This window comes from Vidua macroura, chromosome Z, assembly GCF_024509145.1.
Source record: "Vidua macroura isolate BioBank_ID:100142 chromosome Z, ASM2450914v1, whole genome shotgun sequence".
Classification (NCBI taxonomy): Eukaryota; Metazoa; Chordata; class Aves; order Passeriformes; family Viduidae; genus Vidua; species Vidua macroura.
Window position 1 is genome coordinate 24,814,705 of NC_071611.1, and position 19,877 is coordinate 24,834,581.

The 19,877-nt window shown below is 38.2% G+C and overlaps 2 protein-coding genes across 6 annotated transcripts in view; one reads left to right on the forward strand and one right to left on the reverse strand.

Annotated features, from left to right (window-relative positions):
* Positions 1-1,630, reverse strand: part of MRPS27 (mitochondrial ribosomal protein S27) — a 43,658-nt gene extending 42,028 nt beyond the window's left edge. For 2 of the 3 annotated variants that reach the window (XM_054003109.1, XM_054003108.1), the window contains exon 1: positions 1,475-1,620. In XM_054003109.1, coding sequence (XP_053859084.1) covers positions 1,475-1,538 — 64 coding nt within the window. In that variant the 5' untranslated portion in view covers positions 1,539-1,620. Of the gene's footprint in view, positions 1-1,474 lie in introns of all 3 variants that reach the window. The other variant, XR_008441235.1, reaches the window with a different exon arrangement.
* On the forward strand, positions 1,348-17,744 carry PTCD2 (pentatricopeptide repeat domain 2). 3 transcript variants are annotated; one of them, XM_054003113.1, is made up of 10 exons: positions 1,348-1,363; positions 4,166-4,258; positions 6,540-6,669; positions 7,449-7,566; positions 8,911-8,989; positions 10,338-10,429; positions 11,928-12,041; positions 13,457-13,531; positions 14,287-14,400; positions 15,483-17,744. In XM_054003113.1, the coding sequence occupies exons 2-10, from the start codon at positions 4,219-4,221 to the stop codon at positions 15,705-15,707; spliced, it is 987 nt and encodes a 328-aa protein (XP_053859088.1). In that variant the 5' UTR covers positions 1,348-1,363; positions 4,166-4,218; the 3' UTR covers positions 15,708-17,744. The 3 variants fall into 3 exon arrangements, with proteins under 3 accessions (XP_053859088.1, XP_053859085.1, XP_053859086.1); XM_054003110.1 differs by lacking the exon at positions 1,348-1,363 and adding an exon at positions 1,568-1,720; XM_054003111.1 differs by lacking the exon at positions 1,348-1,363 and adding an exon at positions 2,295-2,342.
* The last annotated feature ends 2,133 nt before the right edge of the window (positions 17,745-19,877 follow it).

Sequence of the window (19,877 nt, forward strand, 5' to 3'; positions counted from 1 at the left end):
CAAATGTTAGCAATTAGCTAAATGTAGGTTAAAACATAAGCAAACATGCTTTTCTCTTGTTGCTGAATGGTTATTTCCACCTATAAAGGCATGTCTCACTGAAAATACTTTAATTTTTATAATCGCCACTCTCCCATCTCCTATGAACTACAGACTCATTGAAATATTTTTGAAAGCTTTTACCAAACACTCTTTGTACCACAAAAACTGCTCAGGAAGCTGTGCTAACTTTTGAAACAAAACGGAAAACGCTTCAGCTGGAAGAATTTGTGTATCAGTCATAGATGATGAGGCCTTGAAAATGTATGAGGAACACCTGGATACAGGTGAACTTGCTGAAGGAAGATACAGACATACATGTAGAAAGTTGCAGGAATTAACGTTATGAAAAAAGAGTGTTTTAAAAATAGATGCTACAATGCTAGACAGAAATCTTAGCAACTACTTCAAAGCTTTTACCTAAATACCTATCTGCTAGCACTAAACGTTTCGTTTTGGTTGTGAAACAATTATTCCTTCTTATCACCCTTCTGACACGCAATTATACCCACACATCCTGAACTGAACATCTCATGAAACTATCAAGAAGATTCAGAACACAGAATTCCACAGTCAGACTTCAAAAATATGTACAACACTTTACCAAACAGTTAGAAAATAATAATAAAAGAAAAAAAAAAAAAAAAAGTATTTCTGGTTGGTGACACTTCCTTTAGCAGTCTTTTTCCTTATGTTGATAAAAGAGACACAAAAACTTCGGGGGGTTTGGTGTGGCGGGTTTTGGGTCTTTTATTGTCTTTTTTTTCCTTCAGCATAAACAAAAAGTCATTCATTCAGTCACAGCTAAGGAGGCCACTAGCAAGCATGAGGCTTTCCAGGCCAGTTTTCCGCAGCACAGGCTGCGCGTGCGAGCGCTGCGCTGAGGGGCTCCGAGGCCAGGCCCGGAGCCAGGGCGGCCCGGCCGGGCCGCGCGTCTCCGGCTGCCAGGACGCGGCACAGAGAAAAACACGTGCTCGGCGAGGGCGGAAGGCGCAGCAGCCACCCACCGCCACCACACCGTACCAGCCTTACTGGGCTCAGTTCTTCCCAAAGGTCAGGTCTTAGGCTTTTCCAAAACATCGGCCTTGGTGGCGCCTCCGTCACCTCCGGTACCAGTTTACCTGAACACGCACTGCCGCGTGTACAATTCCGCGTGGCTTGCCCTAACCCAAAAAACAGGTCCTACCATGTCGAGCTATGAAATCAATTACCTATCAAAAAAACAAATTGCGAACGGTCTCCTGCACTACATACTAGCCACTAAACGTCTTCTGAGCTATCCCCAATTCCACATATGCACACAGAATGAGATGAAGAGGGAAAAGTGAGTCAAGTCCCTACGCAACAGCCCGTCCTTGCTCATACTCCCCACCGCAGCCGGCGGCAACCACGACGGCCAGCGCCGCGCCCCCCGCCCCGCCACCAGCGCACCGACCTGGGGCCGCGCCGAGGGCGCTCCCGCTGCAGAGGACGGCGCGCCGGAGCATGGGGGCGGCCATGGCGCCGAGGGCGGAGGAGGCGGGCGGCGGAGTGGAGCAAGCTGCGAGCGCCCCGCCCCTCGGGCCCGGCCGGGAGATGGCGGCGGTGCTGGCGGGCGGCTCCGGGCGGGCGGCGCGGGAGGCGGCGCGGCGCTCGGCGGTCCACCCGCCCACCCCGGGCGGCTGGGGCTGCGCTCCCGGAGGTACCGCGGCTTGTGCGGCGGGGGTGGGCGCCGGGATGCCCGGCCGGGGCGCGGGGCTGCGCGCTGGCTGCGGAGCTACCGGAGTACTGCAGCTCCCGGCAGGTCCATCCGCCGCTGCCAGCTGTATGCCTGACGGGAGCTGTAGTTCTTGCGCGGATGCCCTTCTCGGGGCGGGGTGTTGTGGCGCGGAGCGCCGCGGATTGTAGTGCCGTGGACAGGCCGAGCTGGCATGGCAGAGGTGCCCCCCGGGGAGAGACGTCACAGAATCGGTGTAGGAGTCACATAATGGCCTGAGTTGGAAGGGGCCTTAAATATCATCCACTGCGAACTCCGAGCCATAGGGACACCTTCCACTAGACCACATTGCTCAGAGCCCCATCCAACCTGGCTCTGAGCATGTCCAGGAATGCTAGATCCGCAGCTTCTCTAAGCACCTTATTCCACTGTCTTCCACCCTCCCAATAAAGAATTTCTTCTTCATATGTTATCTAAACCTATTCTCTAATCAAAGTCTTTCACTCTAGTCTATTACCATGTGTTCTAGCACTACACGCCCTTGTGCCCATTCCACTCCAGCTCTCGTGGGGCCCCACTGAAAGGCTGCAATAAGGTCACTCCACAGGTCAGTGTTAATCAGCGTATCCCTGCTTGCTACTGTCAGGATATGACATAAAAAAAAAAAAAAAAAAAAAAAAAAAAAAAAAAAAAAACACCCAAATAAACGTGCAGCTTGATTAATGTGTATTTATTCTGGGAGGATGACAGCCTTATCCAGACCCTGGGATTCAGAGATAAGGAAAAAGGGGCGCATGGAAAAGAGGTGCATGGCAGAGGGCTCCCCAGCCTAGGCCCTGGCTGGGCTCTTGTCCTGCAGTGCTGAAAGTATAACCTCTGTTATATCCCTCAGAGACATGGAGACAACTCTCTCTGAGTGGTGTTCTGCCCATCCCCTTCAGGGACTGGCCATTTAGAGGGTTGCAGTGTGCCTGACGCTAAGCAGCTTGGTTGGTTGAGTTCTCTGGAATAGTCTGCACCATCTGCACATGCCAGCTCTCATATTCATCTCCTTCCTTTTCTTTGGCAGACCCTTTGGTTTTGAAACATTTGTGTAACACTGTAAGGTACGAGTCTAAGGAAGCAGTACAATTCAGTAAATTGAATTCAAGAAAGATAAAATTGTGCTGCCCTAATCTCTCTATTGACACTGACCACTGAGTGTCCATGATGTGTGGTGCACTAGTCCCACCCCAAGCACCAGCATAATTTCTGCACTAGCTTTGGAGAGGCCCATGACAAGGATGGTCTTTCAGTGGCAGACCAACAGAGGTCTGTAGGAAGAAAATGGCAGTGTAATACAGGTGAATTTCATGCTGAATAAAACGTATTTCTTTACCCATTGGAACTGTTTCAATTAAATTTAATAGATAAATGTGCCATTTAATGGATTTTTTTCTTCACATTTTATGAAGCATGTCATTATCATGCTTCACTTGCCTAGAAAACAAGTGTTTTTATTTATATGGCCAGTTACGTTTTCCTAGGGGTATGCAGAATGAGAATAAATAACCTAACTCAGTTCAATACTTGCTCTTATATTTCCGTGATTAGAATAATTCCTTTTAAGCCAAACCTTAAAATATTAGATCGTAACACTGCAAGCTGTTACTGTGACTCTCTGTTACAAAGACAGTAGTTGCAAATAAAAATCCTCTAGACACCTGCTTTTGTGACAGCAAAAACTTGTCAAATAGCTTTTGCATGATGCTTGTTTTAAAGCAGCTGGCAACACAGTACAGTTGAGGTCAGCACCCAAAGTTAATTTTGACATTCTAGACTCAGTGACTAAGGTAAGAGTCTTACCTCTGATGTCTGTACTGCAGCAGAACATTACTAGGTCTCCAGTAATGAGACCTAGTAATAACCTAACAATCCAAATAATACACTTGTTGGTTTTATGAATTAAAAAAATAAGCTTCTTGTGACTTCCTGCTGCATTTGGAGCTTACAGAATGTTTCATTTTATAGTAGCAAGGACAGCACTTGTGGGATAAGCAAGTTGTGCCACTAGTGAATTGTGGAATACAAAGCAAAAGAAGACAAATCCTTATAAAAGTGTAAAGAAGGGAGCAGGAATTTTGTGGAGAATCTTCTTGTACCTTGGCTTAGTGGAGAGGAGTGTGGCCTCTAGTTTATCTTTTGCACATCCAATAACTAGATACTTCTTCGTCCTTGTACACGTAAGCTCTGGAAAGCCGTGACATATTATTTGGGTTCTTTTATCAGTGATGTGAGTAACCGCAGTTTTTGCAGTCTATTTTTTAGTGTCCTATCTCAATGGTCTGGCATCGCACAGTTGTCCGTAATTCATACATGCTAGGTTCTGTACTGTTAAATCATCCAGTGTAACATAAAACTCAACCTTCCTCTTTTTTTTTCTTATGGCAGGGAAGCGGTATCTGCTAACAGAAGAAGATATAAAGTTACAAGAATTTCAGCAGATGAAAGTGGCAATTAGAAATGAGCTTCATGGCAATAAAGGTATACCATTCATTTCATAGTCACCACTTAAGCATGAGTCTTAGGAAACAAACAGTCAAAGTTGTCATAATATGTCACCAATTGACCTCACTTAAAGAAACAAATTATGTCTTCCTCTTGCAAATATTTTGTACTTAACATTATTGGAACATCTGAGGCTTTGTAGAATGAAATGTAGTATTAGTTATGCTGTGTTGAAAATACATGTTGAGAAGCTTTAATGTATGTAAGTTGTTTACAGAAGACCTGAAATGTTTGTGCCCTCACTTTTCAAACTTTGTTAGCTAGTCTAATAGAAGAAACTATTTCAGTCTACAAACCTTGCTTCAAGTATAATTTCAGCACAGAAAGTTAGCACAAAGATAAATAGTTACCTTACGATCGAGAAAAGGGCTTTCACGGTAATTTTTTTTAAAAATCTGCTCCCTAAATTTTGTTAGCATATTTTAATTTTTTTTTAATATTTGAGTGCATTCTCACTTGTAATTCTGATTCCAAATGATATATGCTACTTAGAATATGAAAAACAAATCCATGTTTTCCAAATTAATGTAGGAGAGGGATCAGTGGAATTTTTCTGATTTTGTCATGCTATTTAAAATGTATACAAATTCCTTTCTTTAAGAAACATAAATATAAACATGAAGCTGCCCTTATTATTTAAGAAAAGCAAGGTAAAACTCTTGGTTTATCATGTGTGGGTGTGCTAGTGATAGAAATTCACAACTGTTCCAAAGGTTGTAGCTAATTTTAAGGCAAGAAAAGACAAATAATCAGATCTAGCTTTATATAAACCCTCTTTTTACTTCCCTCTTCTGGGACAGAGAGGGAAGTAAAATCATCCTTATATTTTTTCTATATTAAGTAGAATTTAAATTGTATAGTTGTGAGTCATAATATCACTATATTTTGCTGGGATAATGATATCATAATATCACAGTTTATTCATCCTGTACTTGAAAATCATTGAACTGGGGGTCAATTATTTCTGCTAAAGCAGGTTAGTAGAAGCCAAATATTTTGCTTCATAGATCACAGTTGACCTTCTGGTTTTATGTAAACTGTATCCTTTGAAAACGAATGAAAACATTGTTCCAAGCACATATTTGTCTGTATGTGTGTGTGATTTCTGTGTTGAGTATTTAATGTTATACCTGAAAGATTAAAAGAAGTAATTATGGTTAGTAATAAACTTGATCTAGAAAGTTTAGGGAAAAGCAGTAATAACTGTTTTACAGAATATATAATAGCTATTATTTATTGTTGTTATGAGGCAAGTATTAACTACAATTATTTTACAGTAGTTACAGTAGTTATACTATTAGCTACAGCAGTTATACAGTTAGCTAGAATTATGTAAATACAGTTCAGATCACAAATATTTTTGAAATTCCTGCACAGCTTTCAACACGTCACAGCCATTATATGTGCATATTTGTACATACACATTTGTCTGGCTTCACAGGCTTCAATTCTGCACCTTAGTCTTGAGTAAGGACTTATATTTGCATGTTGCCACAGATGTTTATTAAGTAACTGTACACATTGTTCTCTGGGGTGCCTGCTTTGCACCTCTTGTGCAGGTTACTAGCTTGGGAAGAGCAGCGAATCAGCAACTGCTGCAGAAAAGTTCATTTCCCAGCCCAAGATGCTGGCAGCACCATGAGAGGAATGGAGCTGCTAGGTGGTACGTGTGATTTTAATCTTGTGTGTATCTGAGTCAGAGGATACCAACTGAAGGAGTAGTCTTTCTGCTTGCTTTGTCATAGGAAAATGTGCTGGATGGAGAACCCTCTCTTTTGGAGTAGAAGGGTAACAACTACAACTATTTAAAGAAATAGGTAGATTACGTATTAAAGTGTTTGTGTGTTCGTCAGCTGTGAAGGAATTTAAGTCTTCTATCTGAACAGTATTGAGTAGAAGTTCTTGTGGTCATTTGAATGTTGAGTGGAAATGGTTTCGTTTGCTTGCTTGCCTTTTAGAAAAAGAACGTTAAATGTCACAAAACTTTGTTCCTTGTCAAAACTTTTGTATTACCTGATATGCTCCATAACATATATAGTGAAATTAAGTTCACAGTAAGCATCTCCTTGGTTTTCTAAGTCTGACATGACTTCATGGGGACATATTGACATGCTTGTCTGTTAGAAGTTTTACGCAGTTTTCTTGGTGAAAAAAACAAGAGTTCTGCTTCATTGAGTCTCCATGTTTCAGGTACTAAGTATGTAACTCAAGTAATGGAATTGTCTATATATTGCTACTGTATGTGTTCTCTTTTCAGATCAATATTTCAAAAATATTAAAGAAAAACTAAAGAAAAATGGAATCATTTTCAGAAATGAATTAAAAAATTTGCTGCATTTATGTCAGACTTCATCTGATGTGGAACTAGCCAGAAAAATTATTTACAGGTATTTCTAGCAATCCAGGTAACACTCTTTTCTGTCTTTATCTTTTTGCTTTTATTAGATCATCCCAGGCTATAGCTGCAGTTGAGGTGAGGTCTTACCCTAATTGCAATATGCATAGTTAATCCCTTCATTTAAGGCTGTATTTTTATTTAAATACTTTGGATCTTCCAACCCTTTAGAGACTCTCAGGTCAAAGGAGAGTTTAGCTATGGGAACAAAGTGGTGTCCTACAGTATGGTGAACCAGAGAGAAAAATTATCCCAGAGCTGCGAGGCAGAGGTGTTCTGGGGCATTCCAGCCAAAACATGCCTGGTTATAAACTGGCCTGCAACCAGTGATCAGTAGCTGAAGGTTTTGTGAATGAAAACTTTCCTAGCAAATACAATATAGGGGCTATAAAGAAAAAAGTGAAATGCAGTATCTTTTTGTTGAGGTACTGCTGCTAAAATAAACTGCTGCAACTTCCTTTGCTGTTATCCCATGAATAGAAGGTAAAGTAGCTCAGAATTTTCAAGGCAGAGACCCATCCTATTATTTATTCAATGAAGGCTACTCTATTGGTATTAAAAGTGATTATTTATTACCAGTTTATTTATTTGTTTGATCAAAAGAATAATTTTCCTTAAAATTGATTTCCTGTTATCTATATACTTTAGGCTGGTGCAGCCAGGAAAGTGTGGCTCTGTCACTGCATCTATAGATCTGGCTGTCTATTTAAAGCTGTTCTCCCTTGGCAAATTCCATGCCCTGTGTGATTAATTTTTTAATCTTTCCCATAGGTACCATGAACAGAATAGAATCACAGCCTTACATAATTTTAAATTTGGGCCACTCTTTATGAGGCTGTGTTATGAGCTAGACCTTGAAAGACCTGCAGTAGAACTTATCAAAGATCAGGTAATTCCCCTGTATATATATTAAACATAGTGTTGTTCTTATTATTAGTCAAATATGAGTAATGGTATGCTACACATGAGCCTTGCATGAGCTGATAGACTTGAAGATCTGTTGCAGTAACAAAAATGTCTATAACATTAATGTAGGTGTGCAGATTACATTTTTTTTATTTTAGTACAGTAATTGAAAGGAAATTAAATGTTAGTTTGATTGGTAACTTTATTTCATTTCTGTATAACTGCATTATTTGAATAAAAATAGAATAAAAAGTATTGATGAAAGTATAATTACTTAAATGAATACAGCTGATGCATGTTTTCCTGCATCCTGTGTTGCATTAAATCATTCTTGGAAATGAGCACTTGTAAGTTTTTCTGTGGTAGTCCTCTGAAATTCCTTGGATTACTTGTACCAACAGGTTTACCATGTTGCTCTGTACTTCAGTCTCTCTCTGAACACTATAGAGTTGGTATGATAGTCATCAGCTCAGGAATTTGGCCATTTTAGTGCTGAAGAAACTGAAGGACTTTTTTCCGAACATTTCTAAAATTCTGTGTGTGCTATTAAGGTAATATAATAATCAGGTCCAGTGTGTGCAATAATGTTGTGACTTCAAAAATCTCTGGCAGCCAATGAAGATCTCACTGATATTAATTCATTAAGGCATGAGATATGTCTAGCCAGAAACAGGAGAAGTCTTGTTGCTATTCTTAAGTTAGACATGTATAAGAAAGAGTATATGTCATTTCCTTTATGGTTTGAGTTTTTTTAATTGAGATCTGTATCATTAAGACAAGAACTGCTGTACTTATAGTACATAGTAACTGGTAGGTAGTAAGGTACAGTAACACTTCTCCAGATTCTGCTGCAGAAGCTCAATACCTCTAATATTTATCTATTCCCAACACACAGTGTTTAGTGTTCTAAAATTTAATTCCTCTCTCTTCTGGTACTCTTACCATCATCACTCAAGCTCTTATACTAATCATTTGATATTGTGATTAGCAAAAACTTCATTCAATGTCATGGTGGTGGTACTTCACTCCAAAAGATACTGTTCATCAGCTGCAAACTGTCAGTGACTTCTGCTTCCATTGACTTAGAGGTCATTTAAAAAAAAATTATAGTGGAACTCTCTGGGAAATTTCTGTTAGTGAGCTTTTGACCATAATGAGTCACTGGTATTTTAGACATCATTTGACAGAGAGACAGACAGTCAGAGAGAGTTAAATGCTGAACTTGTAAAGATTAGACTTATTCCAGTAGTAAGACCTGCTAAATGCTGTGCACAGTAAGACTCTTCACTGCCCTGATTTTTTTATGCTTGCTCTATTTCCTCTCCAGAATTTGCATGGTTTTTTCTCAGACAGTACATCATTCCATATTTTGATGACTATGTTGTTTAAAAAGGGCCATTTTGAAAGTAAGTACTGTATTTGCTAAGGCAAAATAATTTTGGGTAGGATGCTTCTCACTGTAAGTGGTGTGTATGTGTATATATATTATATGTGTATTTGCTGATTTGCTATGGTTTTAGATGGCCAAACATCATGTAAATAACTGTGGATGTGAATGTGTTGCATTGTAGTGTGTAATAAAAATAGTAGGGTCTATTTGTTTCATACTCCCCACAGAATTCTTGCCATTCAAGTTCCACAGAACTGTTGTTGTCCAAGAGAGCTTTTTTCCCCAAACCTTCATCACTTTGCTTTGCTTTGTAATTTCCCATAGCATTTTTTCTACTCTGTTCAAAATCTGAATAGCTTTGGAATGTGAGCTTTGGAATGTTAATTTCCTCAAATTTTTTTTTCTCCCTTCTGCATTTGTGTCAGAGCAAGGAAGAGTACCTTTCTACTTGTGTCCTCTCTCAGCGTGGCTACTGCAATGTGGAAGTCCAATGCTTCAAATCAGTTTGGCCCTTTATGAAGCTGAGGAGAAATCATCTGACCTAATTTAAAAGACTTCCCATGAGAGCACCTTAAAGTCTTTCAAGCAAATCCCTTTATTTGATATTTGTTGAACATGTAACGGCTGGTCTCTTTATATTTGGCAAATTTAAGTCCAGCACTTGTCCTAAAAGTTGCTGCTGGGCCACTGTAAAAGAAACCTAGATCAGCACCTAAATGCAGAACTAGAGAACACAGTCTTAAGCTGTGCCAAGGGAAATATGGGTTGGATATAAGGGAAAAGTTTTTTGCAGAAATGATGGTAAAGTATTGGAATGGTTTGCCTGCAGATATGGTGGAGTCACCATCCCTAGATGTGTTTTAAGAAAGACTGGATGTGGCATTTGGCGCCAGGGTTTAGTTGAGGTGTTACAGCTGGGTTGGTCTCGATGATCATGAAGGTCTCTTCCAACCTAGTGATTCTGTGAATTCTGTGGTTCAGCATTGAGAAATGGACTATATGGGTTAATGAGGAGATGTTATGTAGTTTTGCATACAGTGGTAGAAGCTTTCTGGGCAGTTAGGAACAATGAGGGTTGTTTTGTCAAGTATACAGAATTTAGTTTTAAATTTTCAGGTAAAAATAATAGAGGAATAAGGCCATGTGCCAGTGTAAACTGAAAACCTCTTTGCTAAGTTGAAAGAGATCCAAATGACCCTGCATTAAAAACTCTTTAAATTTTTCAAATAACAGATTTCAATTTACATTCATATTTTCAAATAAAGTACTTGAACTCATACCTTATTGAATTGTTTCTTCTTTTCAGTTATGAAAAGTACAGCCTTAAATTTATAAAGTGAGTAACACTAATATATTTTTGATAGGTGCTTTGGAAGTTCTGGTAGAAATGAAAAAACAAGGTATACCTTTCAACAAAGAAACCTATCTACTTGCAGTTGCAATATGTTATAAACTGGTAAGTATTATGAATGAAGAAGTGTTTGAAATGCCTTCTCTATCTCTTACTTTTTTTTTCATTTTAAATTTTGGAATTTTTTGGGAGTTTCCATATTTTCCGTGTCATGATTTTGTATCTAGTGCAAGTATTTAAAAATTATGTAAGTCCTACGGTGCTTCATCATGCGTGATATGATGCACATACATTGTTTCCTATACAAACTAATGTGACAAAGCAAATCTCTAAAACGTTGCATGGACATGAGCATTGAGGAACAAATTTAGTACAGCCTTTGATTACCTTTGAGTACCTTAGAATATTCTTTCTCTATGATGTTTGCATCTCTTCAGGCAATACACTGTGCTTCTGCCTCGGTATTGGTTTTATAGTGTCGTTTCCTTAAGGCATATACATGATATGTTCTATTTGCCAGACATCCCCCATCCAGTTCTCCCCTCCCCCTACAAGCAGTCTTGAACCATTTCTGTAATTGTACACAAATTTGACAAGGAATAGAGTTGTGATCTGTTCCCTACCCACCTGATGAAAATGGACAGCTGAATGGAGAAAAGAAGCATAAATTAATGCCTTTAGGCAAACAGGCAGCCCCTTGAGCTCAACTGTATGTTTAGCTCAAAGAAAAAGAGCATGAGCATGGTAAGAAACTAGAATATGTCAGTGAGTGTTTTCTTAGAACTGTTTCCCTCTCATAGCAAAGTGAGATCCCAGAACTTTTTTATTTTGACCTTCCTCTCCAGATTTGAGTCAGTTCTGCAGTTTGAAATTTTAATGTGAACCTTTCCCAAACTCATTTGGAAACTCTTCTTTCATTTCCTCATCTTTTATAAAGACACTAGCTGGGGAAAAAAATTATACCACTAGACTAAACTTCCTCAGGTTTCTCAGTTATAGCCTAAAATGGTACCTCAGCAGTAGTGTATGTGGTTTGTCTGAAATTCTCAGTTCCAATGAGTTAAGTTAAGCCTTTAGGTCTGCTGTAGCTTCTTTCCTAATATGCTTGCAATTTTTTTTAACGTGGCCTGCAGTTAGAATGCTGGGGTCCAAGGTATGTGCAACATATGTTCAAAGCTTAGAAAATGTTGATTTTCAGTAACTATCTAATGTAGCTTTTATAATAAAGTAACAACAAAAATTAATCTTCCTTCCTGATTTAGAAATTATTTTAAAGTGAAAATTAAAATATCTGTTTGTTTAGGATACTGCTGGGACTGTTTCATTTATTGCAGAAGCCGAAGTAGTTAGGGCAAGGTGTAGTTGTTAAAATAATAGAAGTTATTTTTACCCTCCTGTGACCTCTGTCACTTCGAATATCATATTTTTATGTTGTGTTTCTCAAAAAGAGCTGCACAGAATCTGCTTGGTTGGGTTCAGATGCATATTGCCTTTGTGATTGTATGTTGACTTCTGAATACCTTCTGAATATGATTGCAAGTGCTTATAGTCCTTTCAGGTAACCAAAATAACAAGCACAACTTCCTCTGATATTTCCATGCAGGGCAACCCAGAGTCTTCCAAAATCTCTGTGAGACTGCTTGAAGAAGCACAGCTAAAAGGTGACATGTTACCACTGCGAGCATACTGCTTTGCAGTGGCAACTGCTCTCAAGCAGGTATGGTCTCTTTGATTTTGATTGTGCCTGTGTCTCTGTAGAGAGAGATACTCTCTAGTTTTGCTGTAGACAGATAGTGAAAGGAAGCTAACGTGGAGAAAGCATAACTATGTAATAGCTTCAAGTATGGGAACTTTTAGGCTCCTGAAATAGTGGGATTATAGACAATGCTCACACAAATTGAATATGGAAGTTTCTAAATCTAAACATATGTCTCAAGTCTAATGCACATGTATTTTGTGATAATACCATCTAGAACATTAAAAAATTACAGAGTTAGGCCAACAGGTTAGGTGTCACCATGGATCTAGTCCTGCAGATACTGCTACTTAGTGGTAATTTCCTTTAAATAGAATTAAAATGATAATTTAAAGTATTTGTGCAATCGTCTCTTTTAAATGTTAGTCTTGGGAGGCAGACTCAAAGGCTTTGATGTGTATTTCACTACTGCTGGGGAGGTGGTCTCCACAACATGTTTCTGCCCAGGAGGTTTTGCTTTATGTCATATGCCTAAGTACTGGTATGAAGAGGCTCTGACGCATCACAGGGTGAAAAGTGGAGCAGGAGAGTAACTATTAGGAAATCATAAAGTTTGGAATAAAGTTTGGATTTTCTCTGCCATTAATTTGTGTATGCAGGATGGGTATGTCCTGAACTTTCCCTGTTTCATGTTAAAATAGAGATCAGAGACACTGGAAGTGCTATAAATTTGATCTTACCCACAAATTTGGATGAATGGAGTAGAATTGTTAAAAGTTTCTATGCACTCTGTGATCTTTTTTGCTCTATCTATGTGAATGGAGACACTGAAAAATAGCATAATTGAAATAAATTTATTCATGTGTACAATGACATGATAAAATTCTTGTTTTGCAAATGGAATAATGCTTGACATTACATTTAATTGTTCTTTAAGCTGAATGAATTTTGACAGCACTTCTTGCTCAAGAGAGATGTTTCTTGATCCCAAGTAACATTGTTTGGTCTAGTAAATGTCAGTGTAACATTTACTGTCTATTCAAATCAATTGATGACATAGATACAGTACTGTAAATGTGTATGTTCAAAAGGTTAGAAGGGCTGGGCAGTAACATATGGTACATTTCATTAGTCTGACATGCGTTGAACTGAGCATGTGTGTAAACCTTCCATCTTTTAGGTGATCTTATGCTCACTGGTGGTTACATGTGACAGACAAACAGAGTACTAAAGAGCCAGATGACATGGGAACTCCAGCATGGAGTATTCCTTTTGCAGGCTGGGTGCTGTTTGGTGTCTGTGGGTCTTGGTAAAGGGCTTCTAGATGCTGCATTGTGATTTATTGAAGAGTTGTGAAGTACTGTTGTGCTTCTTTCATTGTGCAAGTTTGTGACACGTGTATGACTATTTTTTTATTATTTATGATTCCTTCCCAGAACGATGTAGCACAAGCCAAATTTTACTGTTCCCAGATAATGAGAACAGAGAACAAACTATACAATAATCTTAAAGTAAGTATGCTTGCCTTGTATTAAAATCTTGCAGAGTATGCTACATTGGCCAGTGCAAACTCCCAAGTGCAAAGTAACAGAAGACCAGCCTCCTACTGGCACAGGCACGTGTTAGTAGTGTTGCTGAACTTGTTTTTGAGCAAACAGACAATTTCTGTCAGTTGGATGACTTACATTCTGAATTGTTAACAATCTCCACTCACTTCCTACCATAGGTGGGAATGTAAAGTAGACCAATCCTACATCTGTGAGCATAGACCCATGAACAATTTCTAGTTATGATTTTTGCTTTTCGGCTCCAAAAGATTTTAAAAACCCAGCTCCAAGTAAATGCTCTGCCCACTTCAGGCCTCCTTCATCCCTGCACACCATATCAACACGTGTGTACATACAAGAATTATTTTCTTTAGTTGTGCAGTCTACAATCTGAGAGAAAGTCTGCATGTGCCATGTAAGTGACCTCTGAACTATGGTAAAAACCAGTTTTTTCAAGAGCAGGTAGTGCAGCTCCATCAGAGGAGCTCTGCCTCAAGCCTCACCCTTCCTGTCCAGGTCCCACCTGGTAAAAAACTGCAAACATTTGAGGAAATTGCTAATTCCATCTCTTTCTTTGCAATGGATGGATTTTTCTTGGTTCACTGTCTTGAAATGTATTTTGCCCTCCTTTGCTTCATGTCTTCCTCAAACACTTTTGTTAAATTTGCATTCTTATGATAGCTACTATTTATGTGGTGTGTTTTTATTTTATTTTTAAGGTCCTTGTCCAGCTTAGATCTGGTTTGCTGAAAGAAGTAATAAATACATTAGAGGCAGCAGTGGAAGTAGATACTCCTCCCTTTGTGAAAAGAACTGAGTTTTCTGAGCAGGTGGTAAGTATACAGTGATGAGAGAATGTTCATGGCACTGGGCTAAACCATGACAGTGGTGGATCACCTTCAGAACTTCAGGTGCCTGAGTTCGCCCTGCTCTGGTTTGGGTTCCGAGGCCAAAACAGCTGCCTGGCTTCCTCTACTCTTGGACAAAACACTTAGCTGTTCGCTTCATTTTTTATTTCAGATCTTGCTTCTAGAAGCTCATATTTCATCTGAATGTAGGTGACACTTTCCCTAGTGGCGTTAAATGATTTAATCCCTTGCCTCCCATGCTATTTTCATTTCATATGAAATGAGAATAACGTTTCTGGTAACAGTGATATTGTTAGATTGGTAATTAATTAATAACTAATATGCAAAATAATAAATATTAGGAGAAGGGGAGGGCCAACCTTTCAAAACATAGCCCATATATATTAACTTCTGTGTTGAAAAGAAATCCTTTAAGCAGCACTTTGTTTAGTAAAGTTGTTGAAATAAACATTGCATGTGTTAGTGTTGTATTTTTACTTTGGGAAATTTTTAGCTGTCAAAAGAAGACTAAGCATTAGTCCTTGCTGTCCCCTTCCACAAAAGTGTATTGATAATAATATTTTTTAAGGGATTTATCTAACACTTGTGCTCATACTCTTGTGTATAGCAAACAGAACTTCTCAGTCTTCTATAGTCTGAATTTTATGGATTTGTACTGTCCTGTGCATTTACGAATATACATCATAATAATTAGAATTGTGCTGATCTGGAAAGTAAATTCCAGGAAGCAATTATGTTTCCTGGATTTAAATAGAAAATAATTGTGTTTGTCTCTACGAGGACTGAAAATAGGATTGTACAACTCTGAGGAAGTTTTAAATCTAATAAACTCTCTTTAATAGATAACTAGTGCCTTTCCACCATTTTGTGGTGATGCATAATGTACGCTTCATAAAATCCTCATCTTAAGAGTCATTGCCTTAGCCACCTATCTTATACTATGTACTTTGTTTTTTTACTATGAGTTACTGCTTTTCTTCAGTGTGGTGGTAGAATGAGAACTCCACTTGCTGAACTGTAACAATCTGTCATTTTCTCTTCCTTAGCTGGCTACAGTCAGGGAAAAGATGGAAGAGAGCCCTGACCTTTCTGTCAAATTAGGAAATATTTATACAAAACTACAAGCTTCAGGACAGATAACCATGTGCACGCTGGAAGACATGCTTTTCCAGATTCCTAGTTCAAAGAAGACCACTGCAAAGCTTTTCAATCAGAAACAATTGGGCTGTCCGGGTGCTAATCCACTTTGGTCAAATCTGCTGTTAGGATAGCTCAGTATTTGATGCCAAACTGAACTGTTGATAGCATCTCTTATAATCCAGGTTCAAATAAAATGCCTTTTCCCTTTTTACGCAGTGAGCAGTTTTAAGTTATTTGTATAAAATTTCATTTTAAATACTGATCATGTATTCTGTTTTTCAATTTTGATCCTAAAAACAAGCTGCAACAGTGGGTATTTGTGTCTTGTTCAGAAATGGGAGTGATAGAAAGGTTTGCCTTTTTCCTTAGGTTTCCTTAGGTATCAGTATTTTCCTATGCTAAATATTCTGGAAGTGAATGGATGGAAATGAGCAAAGTTGTATGAGTATCTGACCTGACTTCTGTGGTTCATGAGAAGAAAATTTGGTCTTCATCAAATTAAATATTCTAACTGAAAAGATAGAAGCAGGCAAGAGTCCAGATAAAAGAGCATGAAAGTGCTCGAACTGTTAATTCAAAGTCTGTAGAGCTCAAGAGAATCAGGGGAAGCATGCATCTTTTGTTCACTTTAATGTATTTTTCTTCTAAAGAAACATAGTAGTATTTTTTCCTATCAACTGGGATCATGGAAATGCCACGGGAATTAGCATGGTAACCAAGTGGTTGCTTTCTCACTTGAAGGAGATTCCTGATCAAAAGTCACTCTCAGAGTGAGTGACTGCACAAATTGCTTCCTTCTCATTTTCTCATATTAAGATTCCTAGGATAAGCCAATCTTGATGCAAATTTGCAACTAAGTAATAAAAAGTTTTTTAGAGCAATTATGATCACACTTTTATCTATAATTACACCATCTGCATAGTTTACCCTATTTTTTGATTGAATAAAAAGTACAAAGAAGCTTTATTTTGTCCAGCTTTAATGACTCTAGATCAAATGTGCTGGACTCTAGGAATAAAAAGCTGTTTGTGTCTGTGAGTCCTGTATACCCAAGAATCTGAACTCGCTCACCATCTGGAATAGAAGGAATTGGAAAGAGATATACCTTGGCTAACATTTATGTGCCTTTGGGTGCCTTTGCATGGGAAATGATGAACACGTTGATAAAAGAGCTTGACAGTCTTGTGAAGACTAGGTGGAACTCAGCTTGATACTTGCCAAGTTGGGCTGCATTATCTCTCCTCTATTTTTTGTTTATTTATTTTGTCTCTGCCCCACTCCAGCAAGAGCCATAACTCAGAATATATTTTCTGTGACTAAATATCTGCATCTATATCACTGAAGCCAGTGGGACACTGAAGAAACAAGAACACATCCATGCTTCAAAACAAATGTGGCTTCAGTGGGTGGGATGTTTCCTTCTTAAGCTCTAGCTCTGTAATTTATTTCTTTTGTCACAGTGTGTCTTGTTAATATTTAAAAGCTACAAAAACTGTTACAAAGTAGATGGAATTTCATGCAAGTAAAGAATAATACAAAGTGTGTATCGCACTTCTGTGAATCCTGTGTACCCTTTTTATGATAAGTACTACATACATTAATCTAAAACCACAGATATTACTTTTTCTGTAATATTGAGTAGTATGTAATTCCACATGTAGTTTTCCCTTTTTTGAAAATTCTTTCAACATTTCCAATACTATGTGGACCCTTGAGAAGTTCTCAATCTTTTCTCCACAAATAAATTTGATATGAGGTTTGTAATGGCTACTTGCAGTGTGGCAAAGATTAGTGGCAAAAAATTTAAAGAAATTAATTACTGTTCAGTTTATTCTGTTTGTATGGACAGGAAAACCGTCTGGTGTCATCCAGTACAATCAGGACAACTGTTTGCTGTTAAAAGTGTATGAATGTCACATTTTAAAGGCCATCAAAGACAGTTTGACCCATTTAGCCTTACATAGCAAATAAATAAGGTCAGTTCTGTTTAATTTCATAACTTGGCACTTTAAAACTTGTATTAATTGCAAGAAGTTGTTGCATCCTAGGACTGTGCATGTGTGTTTGTTCATTCTAATCAAAATTGTTTAGCTTCCTAATTAATAGCTTCCTAATTAATCCTACCTGCAACTAAAGTAATCATAACTTTAATTAAAATTGTGAAAAGATTTGAAGTTTTCCATTCTTTTTTCTCTTGATTACATTTTTTCTTGAGGTTATTATTTTCTTGAGGTTTATTTGTAAGTTGATTTTTTTTTTAAGAAATAACATCTTTATCTTGAAAAGAAAGGAGATGCACTTAACTTCTTCAGTAGAAGAGGAAAACAGGCACTTAAGGTTAAGGGATAGGTTCAAAGATACACACACAAAATTCAGACAATTGCAATTAGAATATTGGCTGTTGCTCTAGAAGTGTTGTAGAAGACTGTTAACTTTTTCCCTTAGGGAAAAAAAAAAAAAGCTGGGAGAAATAAGGAAGATTAATATTTATGCAGCTGATTTCCAGCTATGTCTAATTTGTGTCATACAAGTCCCAGAGTCTGTTATTTGGGTATTCTTGGATTTGGGTGATTATTTATGGATTCATCTTTTGGTGCATCAAGAATCAAAGCACACTGACTTTTGTGTTGAAGAGTCTTCAGTCTGATGCTTAGTTTGGGTGTACTAAGGTGGTGTTGAATCCTGGTATCCCAGCCCCCAAGATCAGGAACCCAAACTTATCTAAAGATAAGCAAATACTTAGGGGTTTTGCTGGATTAGAGTGGCTGGAATGTCAAGGGCTGAGTTGCTAGACAGCTCTCATGGATACAGCCTCAGAAAATAGGATGAGCATTGTTACTGGAATTGATACTCAATTTTTATCAATGATGAACCTTGAACTCAAAGAGAAGTCAACATTGTTAAAATCAATTAACTTTATTTTTAAGTCTGAAAAAAAACCCAAGGCATTTACATTTCAAAGTGAATTACTGCATTTTTTTTCTCTAGGTTTCACAGCAAGAGATTCTGTAGGAAGTGCTGCTTAATATTTTATGTGTTGTAAGTAGCTATGGTGAGGATCTGAGAGCTCTTTGGGGTATTTTTGTATGGAAATGGATTGCTCTTTAGCATACTCCGATGTTCTTCCTCCAGTAAAATGAAACATGAGTTTTGTGCATGTCCTTGCACTGCAGCAGCCTTTTGGAACGGTGATCCAGGAGACAGCAGGTGGCGTTTCTTGACCATACTCTCCTGCCAACATTATTTCCAGGGATGGCCTGCAGTGTCACTTATGTAAGGCCAGGACAGAATGAATTGTTTGCCCTATATTTAACATGTGCCATCTTAAAATGGAAAATTCAGGCAACAGAAAGCTGCCTTGAATTGTTAGTAATGGCTGGCAATGGCTGCAAACCTAGAGATTTACAGCACTTATTTTGAAATTTACAGCATTTGTTGAAGTAACTCATCTTTGTCAATGTCACAGTACAGTGTTTACAGTATTCTGTGGAAATCCTAATCAATTACCTAGATGACAGGCTGTTGATGTTGCTTCTTGTACACCAATGACAATTATTAATTCTTACATTGCTATACCTTTAAGAGAAAGTTGGACCCCTTTTCTTAATTGAATTTTAAAAGCATTCATTTTTATATTCAGATAGGATCTGGATTGTATGCAGTCTTCAAAGGACTGACATTCCTCTGCTGTAGATGCTTCTTCTGCTTTTCTCCATGAGTTAACACTTTGTTGTTTTTCATATTTCTTTCTGCAAACATCTTGAGTCTTGGAGAGGAAGGTTCACCTTTTTTTTTTATGCTTCTCTCAATTTAATTTTCTTCTTCGACACAATAAAAAGGAAGGTGAAAGGGTTAGTCATTGCAGGAGAGCCTAGGAATGCTTTCAGGCCTCAAGAAGAGCCTTCACATGTTTAATGAACCTAGAAACAAGGTTAAATAATGCAGAGCAAAGATTTGTTTCAAGTTTGCAGCATTATAGAAAGGGGGCAGACCTACCATGCATAGGTCTAAAGATACACAACTTTGTTTTTCTTTTGGGTCTTTTTTACAAGGTTGCTTCAGATTTGCATCCTTCTAAAAATTTTTGATTGGGAAATAAGAGATTTGTTTGTTTGTTTTTAAACGACATCTTTTGTGGCTCTTTGCATGCCCTTCTATTGTCACATTCTCCTTAGAATAAGTTTTTAAAAGATGTCATTCAACACCTTCATCTTCTATTTCTTTTAACCTGCTGCTTATGAACAGCATTTTGATCTGAGCAAATGTCTGATTGCCTACTCACAGACTACTTTTTAAGTAAT